At 42.5% G+C, this 20,506-nt stretch overlaps 1 protein-coding gene across 3 annotated transcripts; it reads right to left on the bottom strand.

Moving 5' to 3' along the window:
- Positions 1-1,966: 1,966 nt before the first annotated feature.
- slc25a39 (solute carrier family 25 member 39) lies at positions 1,967-10,096 on the bottom strand. Of its 3 annotated transcripts, none has more exons than XM_085454962.1 (12): positions 9,805-10,096; positions 8,028-8,133; positions 7,854-7,913; positions 7,673-7,723; positions 7,090-7,256; positions 6,926-6,993; positions 6,368-6,492; positions 6,098-6,271; positions 4,233-4,342; positions 3,432-3,513; positions 3,269-3,349; positions 1,967-3,188 (listed from the first exon to the last, which is right to left on the bottom strand). In XM_085454962.1, exons 2-12 carry the CDS (start codon positions 8,122-8,124, stop codon positions 3,070-3,072), a joined length of 1,134 nt encoding a protein of 377 aa, XP_085311088.1. In that variant the 5' UTR covers positions 8,125-8,133; positions 9,805-10,096; the 3' UTR covers positions 1,967-3,069. The 3 variants fall into 3 exon arrangements, with proteins under 3 accessions (XP_085311088.1, XP_085311090.1, XP_085311089.1); XM_085454964.1 differs by having other exon boundaries at positions 7,090-7,199; positions 9,805-10,094; XM_085454963.1 differs by lacking the exon at positions 9,805-10,096 and adding an exon at positions 9,237-9,463.
- Between the last annotated feature and the right edge of the window lie 10,410 nt (positions 10,097-20,506).

Here is a 20,506-nt window from a genome sequence, read left to right as displayed (position 1 = left end):
AAGTCTCACACACAACCCGTCGAAAAGGCCGGCTGCTTCCAAATTTCATTTATAATGTTGTAAATCCAAGACCATTATGTATTCATGATTTGAATCCTGGGTTGTGTGAAATCTCAGAAATGCACCCTAGACAAAGTGAATCTGTGAACTAAGGTGTAGGTGTGTTAGATCATGTTGTGGTGATCCTTGGGTTGAGGGATGGGTGTTCATACTGGAGTGCAAAATTAAAACCAATGGAAGATGGACAAGAAAAGTTCAAAGCCATCAGGTCCTCAGTTTAGAAAAAAGAGAAAAGCAGAGGAGGAGAAACGAGCAAAAGATACAGGTAAGCAGATGTGTCATTGGATAATGGCAGGACATCCTGAAACAATCAGAATCAGAATACTTTATTAATCCCTAAGGAAATTATGTGGGTTACAGTTGCTCCAAGAAGAAATGGTAAAAAAAATAGTAACAGTAACAGACTAAACTCCAAACAATACATTATGTTACAGATTTTAATATTAATTAGTCATTGTCAATTGTTGATTTGTCCTGTTCTCATTGTATGACGAATTATGATGGCTGTTTGGTAGCCGTTTGCATACTATGCATACTCTCTCTCTCTTCATATGTGTGTGTGTGTACAACAGCTTTATGTTAATGTACAATCCTTAATATGTTTTGTCTGTGTGTTGGGGACTTATTAATATTTATACAAGTAGAAATAAGCATTTATCCTTATGTTTGCTGCTAATGTGGTGAGGTAAAATTTGCGGTTTAATGAGGAAGTACAAGAAAATATTCTAAGTCGGATAGTAAAATGCAGAAAGTAAACAGGAGTACTGGGAGGCTAGTTGCATACAAATAGAGAGAGGTGGCAGAGGAAAAGGCTTATAGCGAGTTGGATGTGAGGGTGGAAGCTGTAATGCCTCTTCACCTCACTGTACAATACCTTGTGCAATACTTTTTGTAAATAGTCAATGGTGCAATAGACTCAATACTTGAAATGTGCAATTCACTTGTATTTTTATTTTTATTTTTATTCCTATTTATTCTATTTATCCCCTTCGTATATTTTATTTATATTTGTCTCTGTATTTATATATGTGTGTGTATGTGTGTGTGTGTGTGTGTGTGTGTGTATATATATATATATATATATATATATATATATATATATATAATATTCAGTAACTCTGTAACTTCTGTTGGTGCTGTGCTTTTTGGAAATCGAATTTCCCAGAGGAACCCACCCGAGGGATTAATAAAGTTCATCTTTAAAGTTTATCTTAACTAAGGAAGATTAAAAGGACTTCTACTGACTGGCTAAGAAGAAACGGAAAAGCTGCACGGCAGGATAGGCTAAGGAGATGGAAATGCACTAAAAAGTGAGGAGTGTCTTGAAAAGATGGAAAGAGTATTTTGGAGGAGCTGATGAATGAAGAAAATGAGAGAAAGAAGACAGACGGAGGTGCCTGAGGAATGGAGGTGAAGTGTACCATTGCTGGAGTGGGTGGAGCGGTCAAACAAAAGTGTAAGCGAAGGTTTACTAGATGGTTGTGAGAGCTGCTGTGATGGTTTGGAGATGGTGGCACTAATAAAATGTCAGGCAGCAGAGCAGAAGACTTTATGATTTTCATCAGCAGTGACCAGAATGGAGATTAGAAATGAGTACATCAGAGGGAGAGCTCAGGTCAAATGGTTTGAGGTGCTTTGGACATTTACAGAGGAGGGATAGTAGATACTGGACAAAGGATCCTGAAAATGGAGCTGCCAGGAAAAGAGCAAAACCTTGGAGGTTCATGGAAATATGAGGACATGCAGAGGACTGGTGTAACAGATGCTAGGGACAGGACGAGAGCATCCAGACAATCAGCCAAAGATTTCAAACTTTCTGTTTGGTGATTTAAAAGGAAAATTACTTTTATCCCAAATCAATGTGTGTGCCCATTGGGTAATCTAATAAATAGTGAGCCAACATAACTTAACGCATAAGTGAAATTTTATTAAATAGTGGTCATTTACAATACCACATCATAGGAAATAAGTCACTCATTGCATAAAGATGAAGCCACCTTCAGATTTCACACATACAAAAAAGAAAACACAAAGGACACACAATCACATTTATCTTGCAATTTAAGGCAGAAATATTTTGTTTCATGACCCAGTGTTTTTGTTCATTGCAGATAAGAAGTCCAAAACTTTTATGAGCAGAGATTTTCTCCTTTTTGTTATTGCTTTTTGTAACAAGCCTCCCAACATTTTTTGGTGACATCTGTGACTTTTGAGAAGTTTGCTGCAGTGGTTTTCACAGAAGATTATGTCACGTAATTGGAATAATCGTATTATTTATTCCAATAAGGCCTGCTTCAATTTAGCCAAACTAATGTAAGGTTATCCTTGAAAACCCACAGTATGGCTTTCCTCATTTACAAACATTTTTTAAAAAGAAGCTTAAGTTGCTTTTTATGATTTCATTTCACAGCACTTGTTTTGCAAACGTAAGAGTGCTCCGAATCTATCCAGCATACGAACCATATCGTTTACTCATCTACACAGCAGATAAATGTCAAAATTGTCATGCTTTACATTGACAGGAAGTCTTCAGGCCTGCACACACCATGCAGTCTGTCGCACAATCCAAAGTGCAGGAAAAGAAACATTTTCCTTTCACCCGATAAGGATGCAGTCTTTAAGGTGGTTTCCCTCCCCCACTGTCCTGGATAGCAGGTGAGCAGGTTCAGGGTCTTCACTGAGATTTACTCCTCATTTCCTCCGTTTCATTGGAAAAATGAGAGCACAATAAGACTACAATGATTTGGTACATGTTCCTTTACATAACCACTAAACAAAGTTTCTATCTTTTAAACTTTACTCCATTAAGCACACAAAGTTTGTGGTCCCAGAAAATCTCTGCCTGGGATTCAGGCTCCTTATTGTGTCCAGGGATGCGGGGTAAGTGGTGAGGTGCGTGGATCTGCAAAAAAAAGAAATCTCCACAAATGGGCTGACTCTTCAGACTTGTCCTGAATTATTCTCTGCATGTTTTGCTGTGACAAACAACCAGCGGCACAGTGACCGCCTTCACAATGCCAGCTGCTCTCGATCAAGGTTCATCTTTTGGAAGAAGGCCTTTCCAAACTCATAGCTGCTTATCATAACAGCGCAGGCTGGGGCCACTTTGATCACCCTGGGCATGAAACCTGGGGAAAATAAACATGTTATTTTTATGCAAAGCACACATTATAAGTTTCAGTTGGCATACAATCGGATAAATGTGTACCTGCAAAAAGGCCCCTGTAGCCCAACTCGGCCCGTATTTCCTTCATGATGTGCCAGGTGGATGGCGTTCTCTTCACAGAAACTAGAGGGCATAAGAAGAACATCAGTATGTAAATTTCACACAACGTAAGTGCCTACATCATGAACGCATGTCATGCGCAGACCTCCCAAAGTGTCCATCTCTCCCAGCTCGATCTGTCTGCGAGTCTTCACAACATCGAAGGGCAGCGTCAGGATTGCAGCGATCTAAACACAGCAGACGGAAAGAGTCATAAACTGTGCTATATGCAATATGACTAAGTGCCAGTTTAGTTCAGGGCAACACAGGAAACATTTACTCAGCAATGATTGGTTTACTGGGCAGTAAGAGCCATCACAAAAGGAGTTAGATACACATCTGCATGAATGTTTTACAGGCAGCAAAGTTAGACTTTTATTCCCTTAAACAATGGATCTGTAGAGTTTCAGACTCTTAATGTTTCTGCACAAAGATCAGTCCATAAAGAAAACAAACAGTGCAGTATTGCAGACATTGGTGCATGTTACGTGGATTTCCACCATGATTAAAAGTTCTTTTTCATGAATTGCAGTAGATGTTAGCTGCACTTGAAAGGAAACTATTTATATCACCAGTTGGGTAATTATTGCTCGAGTAACATCACAGTGTGAATGTGTGACCGACACTGGCCTGATTCCCCCAAGTTATCCAATGCAGTCTCTCAGACTTTGGTATCAGGTGCTTTAGTGTTATAAAGTCATTCACATAAATTTATGAGCATGGTAATCGCAGTAGGTGAGCAAAAGAAAGCACTGTTTTCCATAGCGGCACATTTTTTAAAGTTTATTATCATTTGGGTTCAAGCAGAAACTAACTCTGCTTCAGCGATATCAGTACAGGTGTCAGATATCCTAACATTTAACATGCTTAACAACTGTAACAAAGGGCAGGTGTGCAGAGTACTCACTGCTCCAGAAACAGCTCCTGCAGTAAAGCTGATAGAGAAGTTGGCCTGAGGAACTTCAGACTGTTCACAAAGCCGGGCCTTCAACATTTCATAGTTAAACCAGTACAAAGCTGCAAACACAGAGATTGGTAATTTGTTACTTTGGTCCACATTAGAGTCAAACTACTGTCTTTTCAGCTGCTCTTCTGTGGATTTCTACATTTAGAAATTCTCTGAAATTAACCAACACTTAACTTTGACCAGTACGAGCTCCTCTTGGCTGCAAACTCAAAAGAAAGAACTCCAAACATCAGCAGCACGCTAGAGAATTTATGGAAGCCAATCGCTCTCCGTGTCCCAATTACCAGGACAAAGAGCAGCATAAATTGACGTTTTTACTTCCTCCTTATCAAAATAGTTAAATGAAGTGGAAATAGAAGCCTTACAGTCAATAAATACTGGTAAAGAGAAAATCTATTCTGCAGCTCAAATGCGGTGCAGTAAAAATTAAGCACAATGCTACACCTATTTTGTTACCAGGGGGCCTCTATAAGATTTTCAAGGCGAAAAGGGTTAGAGGTTATTATGGGAGACTAAATCGAAGGTCTAGGATAAATGTTCTCCTTGTCAAATCCGTGGAGCTAATTTATGATTTATGGCAGTGAGCTTCATAAGCTTATGGTTATGAGGCTTCTGGAAGAGTTTCATCGATGACAACAAGGAAAGAGTCCTATTTTAACAAAAAGACATCTGTTTAGAACAGACGGAAGGGAGTGGTGGAATAACAATGCTGCAGGAGTGGTTAGACAAGTTTCTGTGGCGCACTGGTAGGGATGGGTATCGAAAACCAGTTCTTGTTGAGAACCGGTTCCCACTGTTTCAATTCCTTGGAATTGTTTGCCATTTTTGCAAACGATTCCCTTATCGATTCCAGTCGCCCCGAATTACGTTACCACGTTGCGGAGCGTCATTTACCTGGCAGGAAACACGGCACCTAAGCAGCTCAAACGCTCAAAAGTTTGGTTATATTTTACGAGAACAGATGACAACAGGGCAACTTGCAATACTTGCAAAGTAGATATTTCATTTAAGGGAGGAAACACTACGAATATGCAAAAGCATTTGCTCACAAAACACACGATAACCTTAGATGAATGTCGTGTTTTTAATTCCGCTCCGGACTCGTGAATCTCAACCCAGCAGCAGCGGTAACGTTTGCACGTCCTCTCCCGTTAATGCGGCAGGTAAATAATCAACTAACAGTGCATATTATGTTAGCGCAATCTGCCTTATTACAAAACCTGCCATTACTGTGCATTTAGGTGACCATGATGAGACAGACAGAGTCTGGCTGGCTCAGATGCTGCCAGTTCTCGCTGCAGTCTACCGGTAGCGTCTCCTTTCAGGCCAGGATAGACGAATGTCACCGAGCAGTGACTAAGTTTGTGGTAAAAGGCTTGAACACATTTGCCACAGCAGATGCCCCCGATTTTCATTAAGTGAATGTGTTTAATTGTAGGCAGGGACATTACTGGATATTCTTGTGTAATTGCTACTGAATAATTTATGTTATACTTTGTTATTGCTAGAGAAGAATATTTATTTTACATTTACAATTTTTTTTCCTGGGGACCCTGTGACACCCCATTGATCTCACTGTTGGGTTTGTAAGGCCATGTTACTCCTAAATTTCTATCTTGTTCAAAGAGAAGATATAAAACAAACTTCTGAGCTAATCGACCTTAGTGTTCTCCTTTTTTAAAAAGAATCGATAAAGAATCGAATCATTAAACAGAATCGAAAATGGAATCGGAATCGTGAAAATCTTATCAATACCCATCCCTACGCACTAGCATGTTAAGTGTAATCAACATGATGTGTCTCACCTGAAAAGGGTACATCTCTGAGAACGGTGGGTCCCCAGCCCCTCCACAGGGACAGAAGTCCATTCTGGGCCACAGCAGAGCGGATACATGTCCGCAGCTCGCTGTAGGACAGCTGACGGGACTGCATCTTGGTCCTGACCAGTTCCAGTGGGCTAATCACCGTCACGGCTCCCACTGCAAAACAGACACAAAGGTTTCACTTAAAGAGCACTGTCAGTACTTTGCTGTGATTTCTGTGTGGGGAGCTTTTTTTTAATTCCATGCACTTACATCTGGCAAGACCCCCAGCAACAAGAGGGACATGACTGCCCTGAAGACCCACACCGAATGTCAGGAAGTCCCGCAACTGGTCGTAGCAGGTGAAGTAAATGACAGTGGCAGGTACTGCCATCACCCTGTTAACATAAACAAACAAAGGTTTCGAACAGAGGAACTGCACACTTTGCAACATATCAATGGAAAGTTCTCATAAAATTATAATAATATGCAAAATTTTTTACTAGAATGAGACTGACGTGTCAGGTACTAAAATGCAGCTTTAGCGCAAGGAAGTACTTTATTAAACCAAGTTCTGCTATTTATTTTTTGTTTTTTTAATTTCTTCTCTTTTCTCCAAGACACTCCCGGTTTCCTTTTCTCTAAAACTCAGTGATATTTAATTCAGTTGAAGCTATGCACATTGAGTGCAATGCTCCAAATACTACACTCTTTCAAAATAAAACTGTACTTACTTAAAGTTTAAGAAATTTAATTCTGAATTTAGGTCTTCTTACACTTCAGTTCTGTGTCTATTCTACGAGTACTGAAACTTTACTAGATGTTACTCACAAAGTTGGTGGTAGCCCGCTCCACAGAGACCGAAGACCTTCATGGCGAGTGATTTTCACAAATGCATCCTGTCGCACAAACAAAAAACAAAAAAGAGAGCTTATATGATGTTAATTGTAAACCAATTGTAGGAAAAACAAAGCCACTAATGCATGACTACTCACAAGAGTCCCGCTGAACTGAGTTGGCTTTTTGTACCAGCTGGTGCAACTGGTTCTATTCTGACAAACATAGATGTGATCCATCAGCCCATTACAATACAGGAAACACTTCCCTGTGAGGAGGCACATGAGGTGGTCAGAGGAAGAGAAAACCACACTCAGATTATTAGCTATTAAAAAGACAAACAAACAAAAAACAACTATGATTAAAAAACAAAATTAGCACATCTCACAATAGCAATGTGAAACTACAAGTGTTTCCTAAACTGAGTCACACAAGCCTTCACACAGGAGAGAAATGTCATTAATAATACAGGCAAAAGCAATGACCGCACAGCTGCTCTGTAGATAACACAGTCCTGTCCTTGCCTCTGCCGGTTTATTTAGTGCCGATTACCGAGAAACCTTTCAAATAAAATCTAAAAAAAAAAAAAAAAAAAAAAAAAAGAGGCAGAATTCACATGAATGTATTTACAAGGGGAACTTTCTGTTTTCACTACCAGAAGACATTTGTTTTTAAAGCAGAAAACCAGGTATGCTAATCTACATCTGATCAAGTGTTAGCAACGGCGGGGCAAATACTTACACTTGGAATGACGTGAGACACCATCCCACGGAGCAGAAAAAGACGCTGAAGCTATGAAAACGAAGGACAGAGCACAAACACAGGAGGACAGGTTTAGTGGGGTTAATGTTAAGAGCAAAGCATCACAGTAAAACATGTTAAAAGCAAACTCAGTAAACCACAAAAGAACAAGAGGTCCTACCTTGGTGGAACGGTGTCTGCTGAGCCTGCAGCCTGATCTTCACAACGTCTAGTGGCGTGACTGCAAACACAAGAATGAATTTAGTTATCACAACCACACAAGAGCTGATAAACAATTAACTGAGTGCCAATGCTAAGACACAGAGAACAACTCCAGCCTTTGTTTCTTTCTCACCAAACAGAGATGTGATGAGGGCTCCAGTGCCAGAGGCCAGCATCTGCTGCACTGGAGAGATCGCAGCCACGGGGCCACTGACGCCTCGCTCGCCCATCCTGCCAACCTGTCAAGACCAAGAGAAACAGCATGTCACACCAAGGTTTCAATCACATTAATATTTAAAACCATAGCTTTAAAAAATGCTCTCCACCCTTAAAAAATTTGTAGTGGTTCAAACATGGTCTTGCACTTAAACTAATTGATCAATTATCAGCAGCAGTTTGAGATTAATTTAATAGTTATTATTCAATAACCTGTCTAATCCTTGCAGTTCTGGAGTCAAGAATAGTGTAATTATGTTGTAATACCCATCTTGAAAAATAAACTACAACTAAAAGTTTTCAGACAATAAAAACTTGGGTCAAAAAGCTAAAAAAGCAAATCTAAATGTGAAATTTAAAAGTATAATTACACATGTGTGAGAATGTAAACTGAGATAACACGAGGTGTATATTAACTAAACTTGACAGAGCTGCCTTACCATTTTACACAACACTATCTCCCTGTTATGTAAAACTGTGAGGAAGGAGTGTCAGTGACTCAAAGGATCAGTAACCAAACACTGAGTTTGCAGCTGGATCAGTATCCGGTTAGATCACAATTCCTAGTGTGTGACTCCTGCTCCTGAGAGCCTTCAAATTACTGTCACTAAAACCCTTTTTAAAAGTCTTTTCAAGTTTCACAGACTTTGTATTCGTCTCCATGCATTACGAAGAGTTAAACTGTCATATAATGCTCAGAATTCACTCTGAGAAGCTTGAATTTAAGGAAATTAAGAAATATAAACCAGACAAAACTGGAAGCCAGGTTTCTTTTTTTGGGCTTATTTATATGATGATAAAAAGAAACAACTTAAAGGAAGTGGAACATCTGGAGGAGGAAAAGCACTGTTATTGACAGTATTTCAGTTCATTGTTAAGACACAGTTCATCATTTCTATTTGACACAAATTTAAGTGCAAAAAGAACAACTATGTGAGTAGGAAGGGTGAGTCTACAGTAGGTGGAGTTGTTAAAGCATTATGATAACTTATCTATAACACGCATGCCTTGTCTTCTTGCCCACTCCTAAATGATGGAGCATGTTGCAGAAAAAAAACCCAGACAACTTTGTTTAAACAAAATAAAGTTAAAGAAAACATGCACTGCATTGTGAAAACTTCCTTACTGTGTAGTTGACCTCTGCTTCCTTGGCTAACTTTATTATAGTTTAGAGTGACAAGAATAGCCCTCAGCCTTGGTCTTCCCAATAAGCTTCTTTGTCTGGCCAAGTCTCCTTCCACCAAGTGCCCACAACACACATGCAGCTCAACAGCTCCTTCTCCCTTTTTAATCTCTCTTACACAATGCTGCATGGATAATTGTCACGTCTGACGCCAGATAAACATTTCACATGTGCTGACAGAACATGAGAAACTGCAGATTACATGCTTCTCTGCAAACAAAACAAAACAAAAAAACTGCTGCATAACACAGCGGATGCACGAAGACATCGCGTGCTAGGACATTGTGTTCTTTCCCCCACTTAAGTTAGCTGACTTTGGTTGTAATAGAATTAAAACATGTGAAGTCCAGATAGATAAGAGGAGGAATAGCTGCCTTTCAAGGCAGCTGTGAATGCAGTGATCACATTCACTGAAGCAAACCTTTCTGAAATGTGCTGTCAGCCACCTGCGTTTCACTGCACATTATCTGAGTCGCTAGCTAGCTAGCTGTTTACAAGCGACGTTTCTCACCTCTGCTTTAGCTATGAGCGTTGCCGGGAAACACACAGGTGTCTTCACCCATATCAGTTAAGAGCTACACCATTCTGCCATGCTTCGTCTGATTATTCGGGTGCTCCACCGTGGATAACCCGTAAACATCTTGTTGGAGGCAGCTTAGCTCGCCTCAGAGTGCAGGTTACAAGCTATGCACGTCGACTTCATAATCATGAACGCGCAGTCATGGGCGTATCATAACCGCAGGAGGCCTGTGCGCATGATTTGTAGATCCGGACTGATCAGGAATGGACTCGCTTGGCCCCGCCCCGCCGCCCCCCCTGTCGCTACCGTTGCTTTGGCGCCACCTGGAGGACCCATTGCACTTCGCTGACACATGAAAAACAGTTTTTCCGTTAGTCAGGCGTATCCGTATCCTGAACAACGAAGCATCACACTTTACACAAGAAAAAAAGGGACATCCATTCATTACACTGTAATTAAAGTGCCGCGTTTAAATCCTCCCAGACGTTTACATTGATAAATAAACTGTAGTCAACATGATTTATGAAAGGGTTACAAAATAAAGACATGATCTATTTAGCATGACTTTGCTTTATTCTGTCTCCATTCCAATTGACCCGCTACTTTTTCTTCAGTTACAATATCTTGATAGAAGTGTTATGTTATAAGTTATGTTGTGTGTCTGCTGCCCTCTTGGCCAAATGTCTCTTGAAAAGTAGATAGATAGATAGATAGATAGATAGATAGATAGATAGATAGATAGATAGATAGATAGATAGATAGATAGATAGATAGATAGATAGATAGATAGATAGATAGATAGATAGATAGATAGATTAAGAGTCACTTTTGCAAAAACCGAAATTGCAAATAGTATTATTGTTATTATTATTTTTGACAGATTATAGACAAAAAACTCTTGCACAACCGTCTGAATATGGCCGATCATTTTCGGGCAAATACCGGAAACTTTTTGGCAGCCAAACACTGTACCACACAAACAGCGTGATATCGTTAGCAATCCGTATTTTCTTATTAGTCACAGGCTCTTATTGCATTTTTAATGGCTGTAAATAAATATGCTTCTTTGAAATTTTCAACTATGCCTGTACTACGTTGTTTTATGAATATTAAAAACTGATTCATTGAAGAGACAGAGCTGGCGTTAAAAGACTGCGGTAAAGTGAGCCGTCATTTGTGAGCCGCGGTCAAGCCAGCCGCCTCCTATCCGCCGCATAAATTTCCTTGCGCTTTTACACTAGTCTTTACGGTAGCGCCTTTTCGCTTTATATCCTGATTGAAAGCCTAGACTCGCGCACACATGCACGCGCGTGAACAGTAACACGCACGCGCGCACACAAATTACAATGGAACAGCCCAATACAGCCATCGTGACAGTCTGGTTGCATATTCAAAAATTCATTAAAAATCATTCTTAAAAGTTGATGCCAAGCTTTCAACACAATCCTCTTCTCGGACACCTACTTTACCTCTGGGCCAGTTTTTACCCAGATTTACTGTAATATTACTCAGAAATCACAGTAAACTCATATTCAGTGCAATACAGTCAATGCACTACAATTATGTTTATTTCAAAAATTCATTAAAAGTCATCCTGAATAGTTGAGGTCCAACTTTCAACACATCCCTCCTCTGGGACACCTACTGTACCTGTGTGCCAGGTTTCATCCAGATTTACTGTAGAATTCCTCAGAAATTAATGGAAACATTTATTCAATCTAATACAGCCAATACACTACAATTGCGTCAATTTTCAGAAATTCATTAAAAATCATCCTGAGTAGTTGATGTACAACTTTCAACACATCCCTCCTCTAGGACACCTACTGTACCTGTGTGCCAGGTTTCAGCCAGATTTACTGTAGAATTCCTCAGAAATTAAAGGGTACTTGTATCCAATGCAGTCGGCCAATACAGTAGAATTATGTCAATTTTCAAAAATTCATGAAAAATCATCCTGAGTAGTTGATGTACAACTTTCAACACATCCCTCCTCTGGGACACCTACTGTACCTGTGTGCCAGGTTTCATCCAGATTTACTGTAGAATTCCTCAGAAATTAATGGGTACTTGTATCCAATGCAGTCGGCCAATACAGTAGAATTATGTCAATTTTCAAAGATTCATGAAAAATCATCCTGAGTAGTTGATGTCCAACTTTCAACACATCCCCCCTCTGGGACACCTACTGTACCTGTGTGCCAGGTTTCATCCAGATTTACTGTAGAATTCCTCAGAAATTAATGGGTACTTGTATCCAATGCAGTCGGCCAATACAGTAGAATTATGTCAATTTTCAAAGATTCATTAAAAATCATCCTGAGTAGTTGATGTACAACTTTCAACACATCCCCCTCTGGGACACCTACTGTACCTGTGTGCCAAGTTTCAGCCAGATTTACTGTAGAATTCCTCAGAAATTAAAGGGTACTTGTATCCAATGCAGTCAGCCAATACAATTTAATTATGTCAATTTTCAAAAATTCATGAAAAATCATCCTGAGTAGTTGATGTCCAACTTTCAACACATCCCTCCTCTGGGACACCTACTGTACCTGTGTGCCAAGTTTCATCCAGATTTACTGTAGAATTCCTCAGAAATTAATGGGTACTTGTATCCAATGCAGTCGGCCAATACAGTAGAATTATGTCAATTTTCAAAGATTCATGAAAAATCATCCTGAGTAGTTGATGTACAACTTTCAACACATCCCCCCTCTGGGACACCTACTGTACCTGTGTGCCAGGTTTCAGCCAGATTTACTGTAGAATTCCTCAGAAATTAAAGGGTACTTGTATCCAATGCAGTCAGCCAATACAATTTAATTATGTCAATTTTCAAAAATTCATGAAAAATCATCCTGAGTAGTTGATGTACAACTTTCAACACATCCCCCCTCTGGGACACCTACTGTACCTGTGTGCCAGGTTTCATCCAGATTTACTGTAGAATTCCTCAGAAATTAAAGGGTACTTGTATTCAATGCAGTCGGCCAATACACTACAATTATGTCAATTTTCAAAAATTCATTAAAAATCATCCTGAGTAGTTGATGTCCAACTTTCAACACATCCCCCCTCTGGGACACCTACTGTACCTGTGTGCCAGGTTTCATCCAGATTTACTGTAGTATTCCTCAGAAATTAAAGGGTACTTGTATTCAATGCAGTCGGCCAATACAGTAGAATTATGTCAATTTTCAAAAATTCATTAAAAATCATCCTGAGTAGTTGATGTCCAACTTTCAACACATCCCCCCTCTGGGACACCTACTGTACCTGTGTGCCAGGTTTCAGCCAGATTTACTGTAGAATTCCTCAGAAATTAAAGGGTACTTGTATCCAATGCAGTCGGCCAATACACTACAATTATGGAAATTTCAGAAATTCATTAAAAATCATCCTGAGTAGTTGAGGTCCAACTTTCAACACATCCCTCCTCCGGGAAACCTGCTGTACGTCTGGGCCAAGTTTCAGCCAGATTTACTGTAATATTCTTCAGAAATTGCAGGGAACTTATGTTCAGTGCAAGAAAGGCTGAAAGACGACCACCACTGAACAAGACACACAAGCTGAAACGTCAAGACTGGGCCAAGAAATATCTCAAGACTGATTTTTCTAAGGTTTTATGGACTGATGAAATGAGAGTGAGTCTTGATGGGCCAGATGGATGGGCCCGTGGCTGGATTGGTAAAGGGCAGAGAGCTCCAGTCTGACTCAGACGCCAGCAAGGTGGAGGTGGAGTACTGGTTTGGGCTGGTATCATTAAAGATGAGCTTGTGGGGCCTTTTCGGGTTGAGGATGGAGTCAAGCTCAACTCCCAGTCCTACTGCCAGTTTCTCGAAGACACCTTCTTCAAGCAGTGGTACAGGAAGAAGTCTGCATCCTTCAAGAAAAACATGATTTTCATGCAGGACAATGCTCCATCACACGCGTCCAAGTACTCCACAGCGTGGCTGGCAAGAAAGGGTATAAAAGAAGAAAAACTAATGACATGGCCTCCTTGTTCACCTGATCTGAACCCCATTGAGAACCTGTGGTCCATCATCAAATGTGAGATTTACAAGGAGGGAAAACAGTACACCTCTCTGAACAGTGTCTGGGAGGCTGTGGTTGCTGCTGCACGCAATGTTGATGGTGAACAGATCAAAACACTGACAGAATCCATGGATGGCAGGCTTTTGAGTGTCCTTGCAAAGAAAGGTGGCTATATTGGTCGCTGATTTGTTGTTGTTTTGTTTTTGAATGTCGGCGAGGATTCCGCACGGCACTCCCCTCCATTCACCTCGCGAATCTCCGCTCTCTTCCAAACAAAGTCGACGAATTACTGCTCTTAAACCGGACTAACAAGGACTTTGCACGCTCTGCTGCCCTCTGCTTCACTGAAACCTGGCTCAGTGAGCGAGTCCCAGACGCTGTCTTAAATCTGCCGGGCTTCCAACTTCACCGGGCGGACCGCGAAACAGAGCTCTCAGGGAAAACAAAGGGTGGTGGAGTCTGCTTCTACATTAATGAAGGTTGGTGTACTGATGTCACAGTGTTACAGAAACACTGCAGCCCACACTTGGAAAGTTTTCTCATCAACTGTAAACCTTTTTATTCACCGCGGGAGTTTTCTTCCTTCATGCTGGTCGGAGTTTACATCCCTCCACAGGCCAACGCGAACAACGCACTGTGCGAGCTGGCTGACCAGATTACTACCCTGGAGAGGAAATTCCCGGATTCCTTTACAATTATTCTTGGGGATTTTAACAGAGCAAACCTAAACTACGAACTCCCTAAATACAGACAGCATATAGACTGCCCCACCAGGGACAACATCATACTGGATCACTGCTACACCACTCTAAAAGATGCCTATCGCTCTGTGCCCCGGGCAGCTTTGGGACATTCTGATCACTGCATGGTCCATCTTATTCCAGTTTATAGGCAAAAACTCAAACGTGCCAAGCCTGTAGTCAAAACTGTGAAGAAGTGGACTAACGCAGCAAAGCAGGAACTGCAGGACTGTTTTGACCTAGATGAGCTCACGGACACTGTGACATCATACATCAGTTTCTGTGAAGACGTGTGTGTGCCAACAAAGACCTTTTGCACATACAACAACAATAAACCATGGTTCACTCCTAAACTCCAACATCTTCGCAAGGCCAAGGAGGACGCTTACAGAAGTGGTGACAGGGTCCTGTACAAGCAAGCCAGGAACACACTGACCAAGGAGATCAAAGCAGCTAAAAGGATCTACTCCCAGAAGCTGGAAGAACGGCTCTCAGCCAACGACCCTGCGTCAGTGTGGAGGGGCCTGCAGGAAATCACCAGCTACAGACGCCCCCCACCCACTATTGAAGCAAACAAAGACCTGGCCAACGAGTTAAACACTTTCTATTGCAGGTTTGAGACGGACAGACTCCCATGCCCCACCCTCCCCTCCCCAGGGACATTGCTTCAGACATTGACCCCCAACACACCTTCCACCTCTCCCCCCTTCACCCTGCCCCTCCCCAATCAAGACTCAACGACCACCCCCACCCTCCCCAATCCAGACTCAACGACCACCACCACCCTCTCCAATCCAGACTCAACGACCACCACCACCCTCTCCAACCCAGACTCAACGACCTCCACCACACCTCTCACCCCCCTTTCCTCCTCCCTGAAACTAAGAATACACACTCAGGATGTGAGCCGACTATTCCAGAAACAGAAGCCCAGGAAAGCCCCCGGACCAGATGGCGTCTCACCCTCCTGCCTCAAAACCTGTGCTGAACAGCTGGCTCCCATCTTTACTCGCATCTTCAACAGATCCCTGGAGCTGTGTGAAGTTCCCTCCTGCTTCAAACGCTCCACCATCATCCCTGTTCCCAAGAAACCCACCATCACAGGACTGGATGACTACAGACCTGTCGCCTTGACGTCTGTGGTCATGAAATCCTTCGAACGACTGGTGTTAGCCCATCTGAAAGACATTACAGGCCACCAGCTGGACCCTCTGCAGTTTGCCTACCGGGCAAACAGGTCAGTGGATGATGCAGTGAACACGGGGCTGCATTACATCCTGCAACACCTTGACTGCCCGGGAACTTATGCCAGGGTCCTGTTTGTGGACTTTAGTTCGGCTTTTAACACCATTGTGCCTGAACTTCTTTCCTCCAAACTCTCCCAGCTCAGCGTGTCACCAGCTACCTGTCAGTGGATCACCAGCTTCCTGACAGACAGAAAGCAACAAGTGAGGCTGGGGGAGATCACCTCTGAAACCCGGTCCCTCAGTATTGGTGCCCTCAAGGATGTGTCCTCTCACCACTACTGTTCTCCCTCTACACTAACGACTGCACCTCCAATAACTCTGCTGTCAAACTCCTAAAGTTTGCAGATGACACCACTGTCATTGGCCTCATTCAAGATGGTGATGAGTCTGCATACCGGCAGGAAGTTGAGCGGCTGGTACTCTGGTGCAGTCAGCACAATCTGGAGCTGAACACTCTTAAGACTGTAGAGATGACAGTGGACTTCAGGAGACATCCCTCAACTCTGCTCCCCCTCACCATATCAGACAGCCCTGTGTCGACTGTGAAGATCTTCAAGTTCCTGGGTACAACCATCTCCCAGGACCTGAAGTGGGAGACCAACATCAACTCCATCCTCAAAAAGACCCAGCAGAGGATGTACTTCCTGAGACAACTGGGGAAGTACAGTCTTCCACAGGAGCTGCTGATCCAGTTCTACACTGCGGTCATTGAGTCTGTCCTGTGCTCCTCCATCACAGTCTGGTATGGAGCAGCCACTAAACAGGACAGGAGCAGACTGCAGCGGACTGTACGGGCAGCAGAAAGGATCATCAGCGCCCCCCCCTGCCCTCCATCCAGGATCTGTACCTCTCAAGAACCAGGAAACGGGCAGGGAAAATCATCGCAGACCCCTCACACCCTGCACACAGACTTTTTGATCTGCTGCCCTCTGGCAGACGGTACAGAAGCCTGCAGACCAGGACCACCCGACACAGGAACAGTTTCTTTCCCCTCGCCATCTCCCTTCTTAACAGTTGACCTGTCACACTGCTCCCACTGCCAGACTGCAACTGCACCTTATGTACATTTTGTAGTATTCATTCCACCTCATTCATTTCTGTATTTTATGTATATAAGGTTAGATTCGTTATTTATAGTTGGTTTACATAGCTTTGTGTATGTATGTGTAATGTGTATATATAGACACTTGTGTGTGTGTGTGTGTGTGTGTGTGTGTGTGTGTGTGTGTGTGTGTGTGTGTGTGTGTGTGTGTGTGTGTGTGTGTGTGTGTGTGTGTGTGTGAGATTTACATTGCTGTGCTTGAGAGCCACCATCTACCGGAACCAAATTCCCTGTATGTGTCTGCACATATACAGTGGGGCAAAAAAGTATTTAGTCAGCCACCGATTGTGCAAGTTCCCCCACTTAAAATGATGACAGAGGTCAGTAATTTGCACCAGAGGTACACTTCAACTGTGAGAGACAGAATGTGAAAAAAAAATCCATGAATCCACATGGTAGGATTTGTAAAGAATTTATTTGTAAATCAGGGTGGAAAATAAGTATTTGGTCACCTCAAACAAGGAAAATCTCTGGCTCTCACAGACCTGTAACGTCTTCTGTAAGAAGCTTTTCTGTCCCCCACTCGTTACCTGTATGAATGGCACCTGTTTGAACTCATCATCTGTATAAAAGACACCTGTCCACAGCCTCAAACAGTCAGACTCCAAACTCCGCCATGGCCAAGACCAAAGAGCTTTCGAAGGACACCAGGAAAAGTATTGTAGACCTGCACCAGACTGGGAAGAGTGAATCTACAATAGGCAAGCAGCTTGGTGTGAAAAAATCAACTGTGGGAGCAATCATCAGAAAATGGAAGACATACAAGACCACTGATAATCTCCCTCGATCTGGGGCTCCACGCAAGATCTCATCCTGTGGGGTCAAAATGATCATGAGAACGGTGAGCAAAGATCCCAGAACCACACGGGGGGACCTGGTGAATGACCTGCAGAGAGCTGGGACCAAAGTAACAAAGGTCACCATCAGTAACACACTACAACGGCAGGGAATCAAATCCCGCAGTGCCAGACGTGTTCCGCTGCTGAAGCCAGTGCATGTCCAGGCCCGTCTGAAGTTTGCCAGAGAGCACATGGATGATACAGCAGAGGATTGGGAGAATGTCATGTGGTCAGATGAAACCAAAGTAGAACTTTTTGGTATAAACTCAACTCGTCGTGTTTGGAGGAAGAAGAATACTCAGTTGCATCCCAAGAACACCATACCTACTGTGAAGCATGGGGGTGGAAACATCATGCTATGGGGCTGTTTTTCTGCCAAGGGGACAGGACGACTGATCCGTGTTAAGGACAGAATGAATGGGGCCATGTATCGTGAGATTTTGAGCCAAAACCTCCTTCCATCAGTGAGAACTTTGAAGATGAAACGAGGCTGGGTCTTCCAACATGACAATGATCCAAAACACACCGCCCAGGCAACAAAGGCGTGGCTTTGTAAGAAGCATTTGAAAGTCCTGGAGTGGCCTAGCCAGTCTCCAGACCTCAACCCCATAGAAAATCTGTGGCGGGAGTTGAAAGTCTGTGTTGCTCGGCGACAGCCCCAAAACATCACTGCTCTCGAGAAGATCTGCATGGAGGAATGGGCCAAAATACCAGCTACTGTGTGTGCAAACCTGGTAAAGACCTATAGTAAACGTTTGACCTCTGTTATTGCCAACAAAGGTTATGTTACAAAGTATTGAGTTGTATTTTTGTTATTGACCAAATACTTATTTTCCACCCTGATTTACGAATAAATTCTTTACAAATCCTACCATGTGGATTCATGGATTTTTTTTTCACATTCTGTCTCTCACAGTTGAAGTGTACCTCTGGTGCAAATTACTGACCTCTGTCATCATTTTAGGTGGGGGAACTTGCACAATCGGTGGCTGACCAAATACTTTTTTGCCCCACTGTACTTGGCCAATAAACACGATTCTGATTCTGATTCTGATTCTGAGATGTATATTTGTGAATGTGGAGATGTTATATTGGTTTCACTGGTAAAAATAAATAATTGAAATGGGTATATATTTGTTTTTTGTGAAGTTGCCTAATAATTATGCACAGTAATAGTCACCTGCACACACAGATATCCCCCTAAAATAACTAAAAAAACAAAACAAAAAAAAAAACTACTTCCAAAAACATTCAGCTTTGATATTAATGAGTCTTTTGGGTTCATTGAGAACATGGTTGTTGTTCAATAATAAAATTATTCCTCAAAAATACAACTTGCCTAATAATTCTGCACTCCCTGTAGGTCTGTTGACAGAGCTCTGTACAGGTCTGCTCGAGCTGACCTGAAAAGGGGTCCCACCTGTCCAGCAACAACACATGGCATGGAATAATAGACATCATAAACCACAGAGGCAGAACTGTGAAAACAGAAAACCTGAGTGTGCAGCTAGCAGAGGACATAAACAGCTTCTTTGCCCGCTTTGAAACACCACAACAGCAGCATTCATCTGCCTCAGCCCTGCTCCCATCCTCATCCTCACCTGGTTCCTGCACCGCTCCATTCACTGTAACGGAGCACGATGTCAGATGAGTGTTCCTAGCAGTGAACCCCAGGAAGGCGTCCAGACGGAATACGTGGTAAAGTGCTAAGACCATGTGCCCACCAGCTCACCCTCATCTCCACCAGAATCTTCAACCTCTCACTGGATGAAGCAGCCATCCCATCCTGTCTAAAATCAGCCACAATCATCCCAGTACCAAAGAAGTCTCCCATCACCAGCCTGAACTATTATTGCCCTGTGGCCCTCACACCGGTAATCATGAAACTAGTCCTTCAGCACACCAAGGATTACCTCCCCCCAGAATTCGACCCCCACCAGTTTGCATACCGTGCAAACAGATTCACAGAAGATGCCATCACCCTCCACTCGGTGCTGAGTCACCTAGAACAGCGGCAGAGCTACGCCAGAATGCTCTTTGTGGACTACAGCTCACCCTTCCACCACTCGCCCATTGAGAGCCTACTAACTTACTGCATCACAGTATGGTACAGCAGCTGCACTAAGGCGGATAGAGCCACCCTCCCAGCATGTTTGCAATGAGTAGGAGATGCTCTGTATCTCACTGTACAACTGTATAGTGACAAAGGTATTGGGTTCTTTTCTAAAAATTGCTATAAACAGAGGAACCCAAACTGATGAAAAGTGGCGAATATTTTTTTTCAAATGACTATTTTTAGTGGATTTTTGATATAGAAGCAGAATGACAGAATGTTAAAAGAAGTTACTTTTAGTCATTCTAAGCTGGGCATTGCGTTCTCTGGCTGTTCAAAGCCATGGAACTTTAGACTTTCCAAGCAAATAATGATGGCCATACTGATGTTCTTTTCAGTACATTTTACTTTATGTTCATTTTCATTTTTATGATGTTTCTATTTTTACATAATTCCTCCCACATAGCAAAATTGGTATGGCCTGGATCTGTCCCACACAATGTGCTTACACATGGCCTGCGTACCGCAAAGAATGACGGCCCTATGGTGGCCCAGATCTGGTTTACCAGAGGTGGCCCACACATGAGCCAGCACAAGGCCAGTTGCAGACACACTGCTGGCCCTGTGCTGGCCCAGAACAGTTTCAGCTCTGGCCCCAGATGTCAGCCTAATGT

The sequence above is a fragment of the Copadichromis virginalis genome, linkage group LG4 (genome assembly GCF_057382275.1).
Source record: "Copadichromis virginalis isolate Kocher_CV1m ecotype Utaka linkage group LG4, C_Virginalis_male_GT1.1, whole genome shotgun sequence".
Classification (NCBI taxonomy): Eukaryota; Metazoa; Chordata; class Actinopteri; order Cichliformes; family Cichlidae; genus Copadichromis; species Copadichromis virginalis.
The sequence above is the reverse complement of the archived record's forward strand: the minus strand, read 5'-3'. Positions and strand labels throughout refer to the sequence as shown.

Coding starts and splice junctions, on each gene's coding strand:
- slc25a39 (XM_085454962.1), bottom strand. CDS start 8,124: ATGGGCGAGCGAGGCGTCAGTGGCCCCGTGGCTGCGATCTCTCCAGTG. Junction 6,994..7,089: donor CTCAGTTCAGCGGGACTCTT/GTGAGTAGTCAT, acceptor TTTGTGCGACAG/GATGCATTTGTGAAAATCAC. Junction 6,272..6,367: donor TGCTGGGGGTCTTGCCAGAT/GTAAGTGCATGG, acceptor TCTGTTTTGCAG/TGGGAGCCGTGACGGTGATT.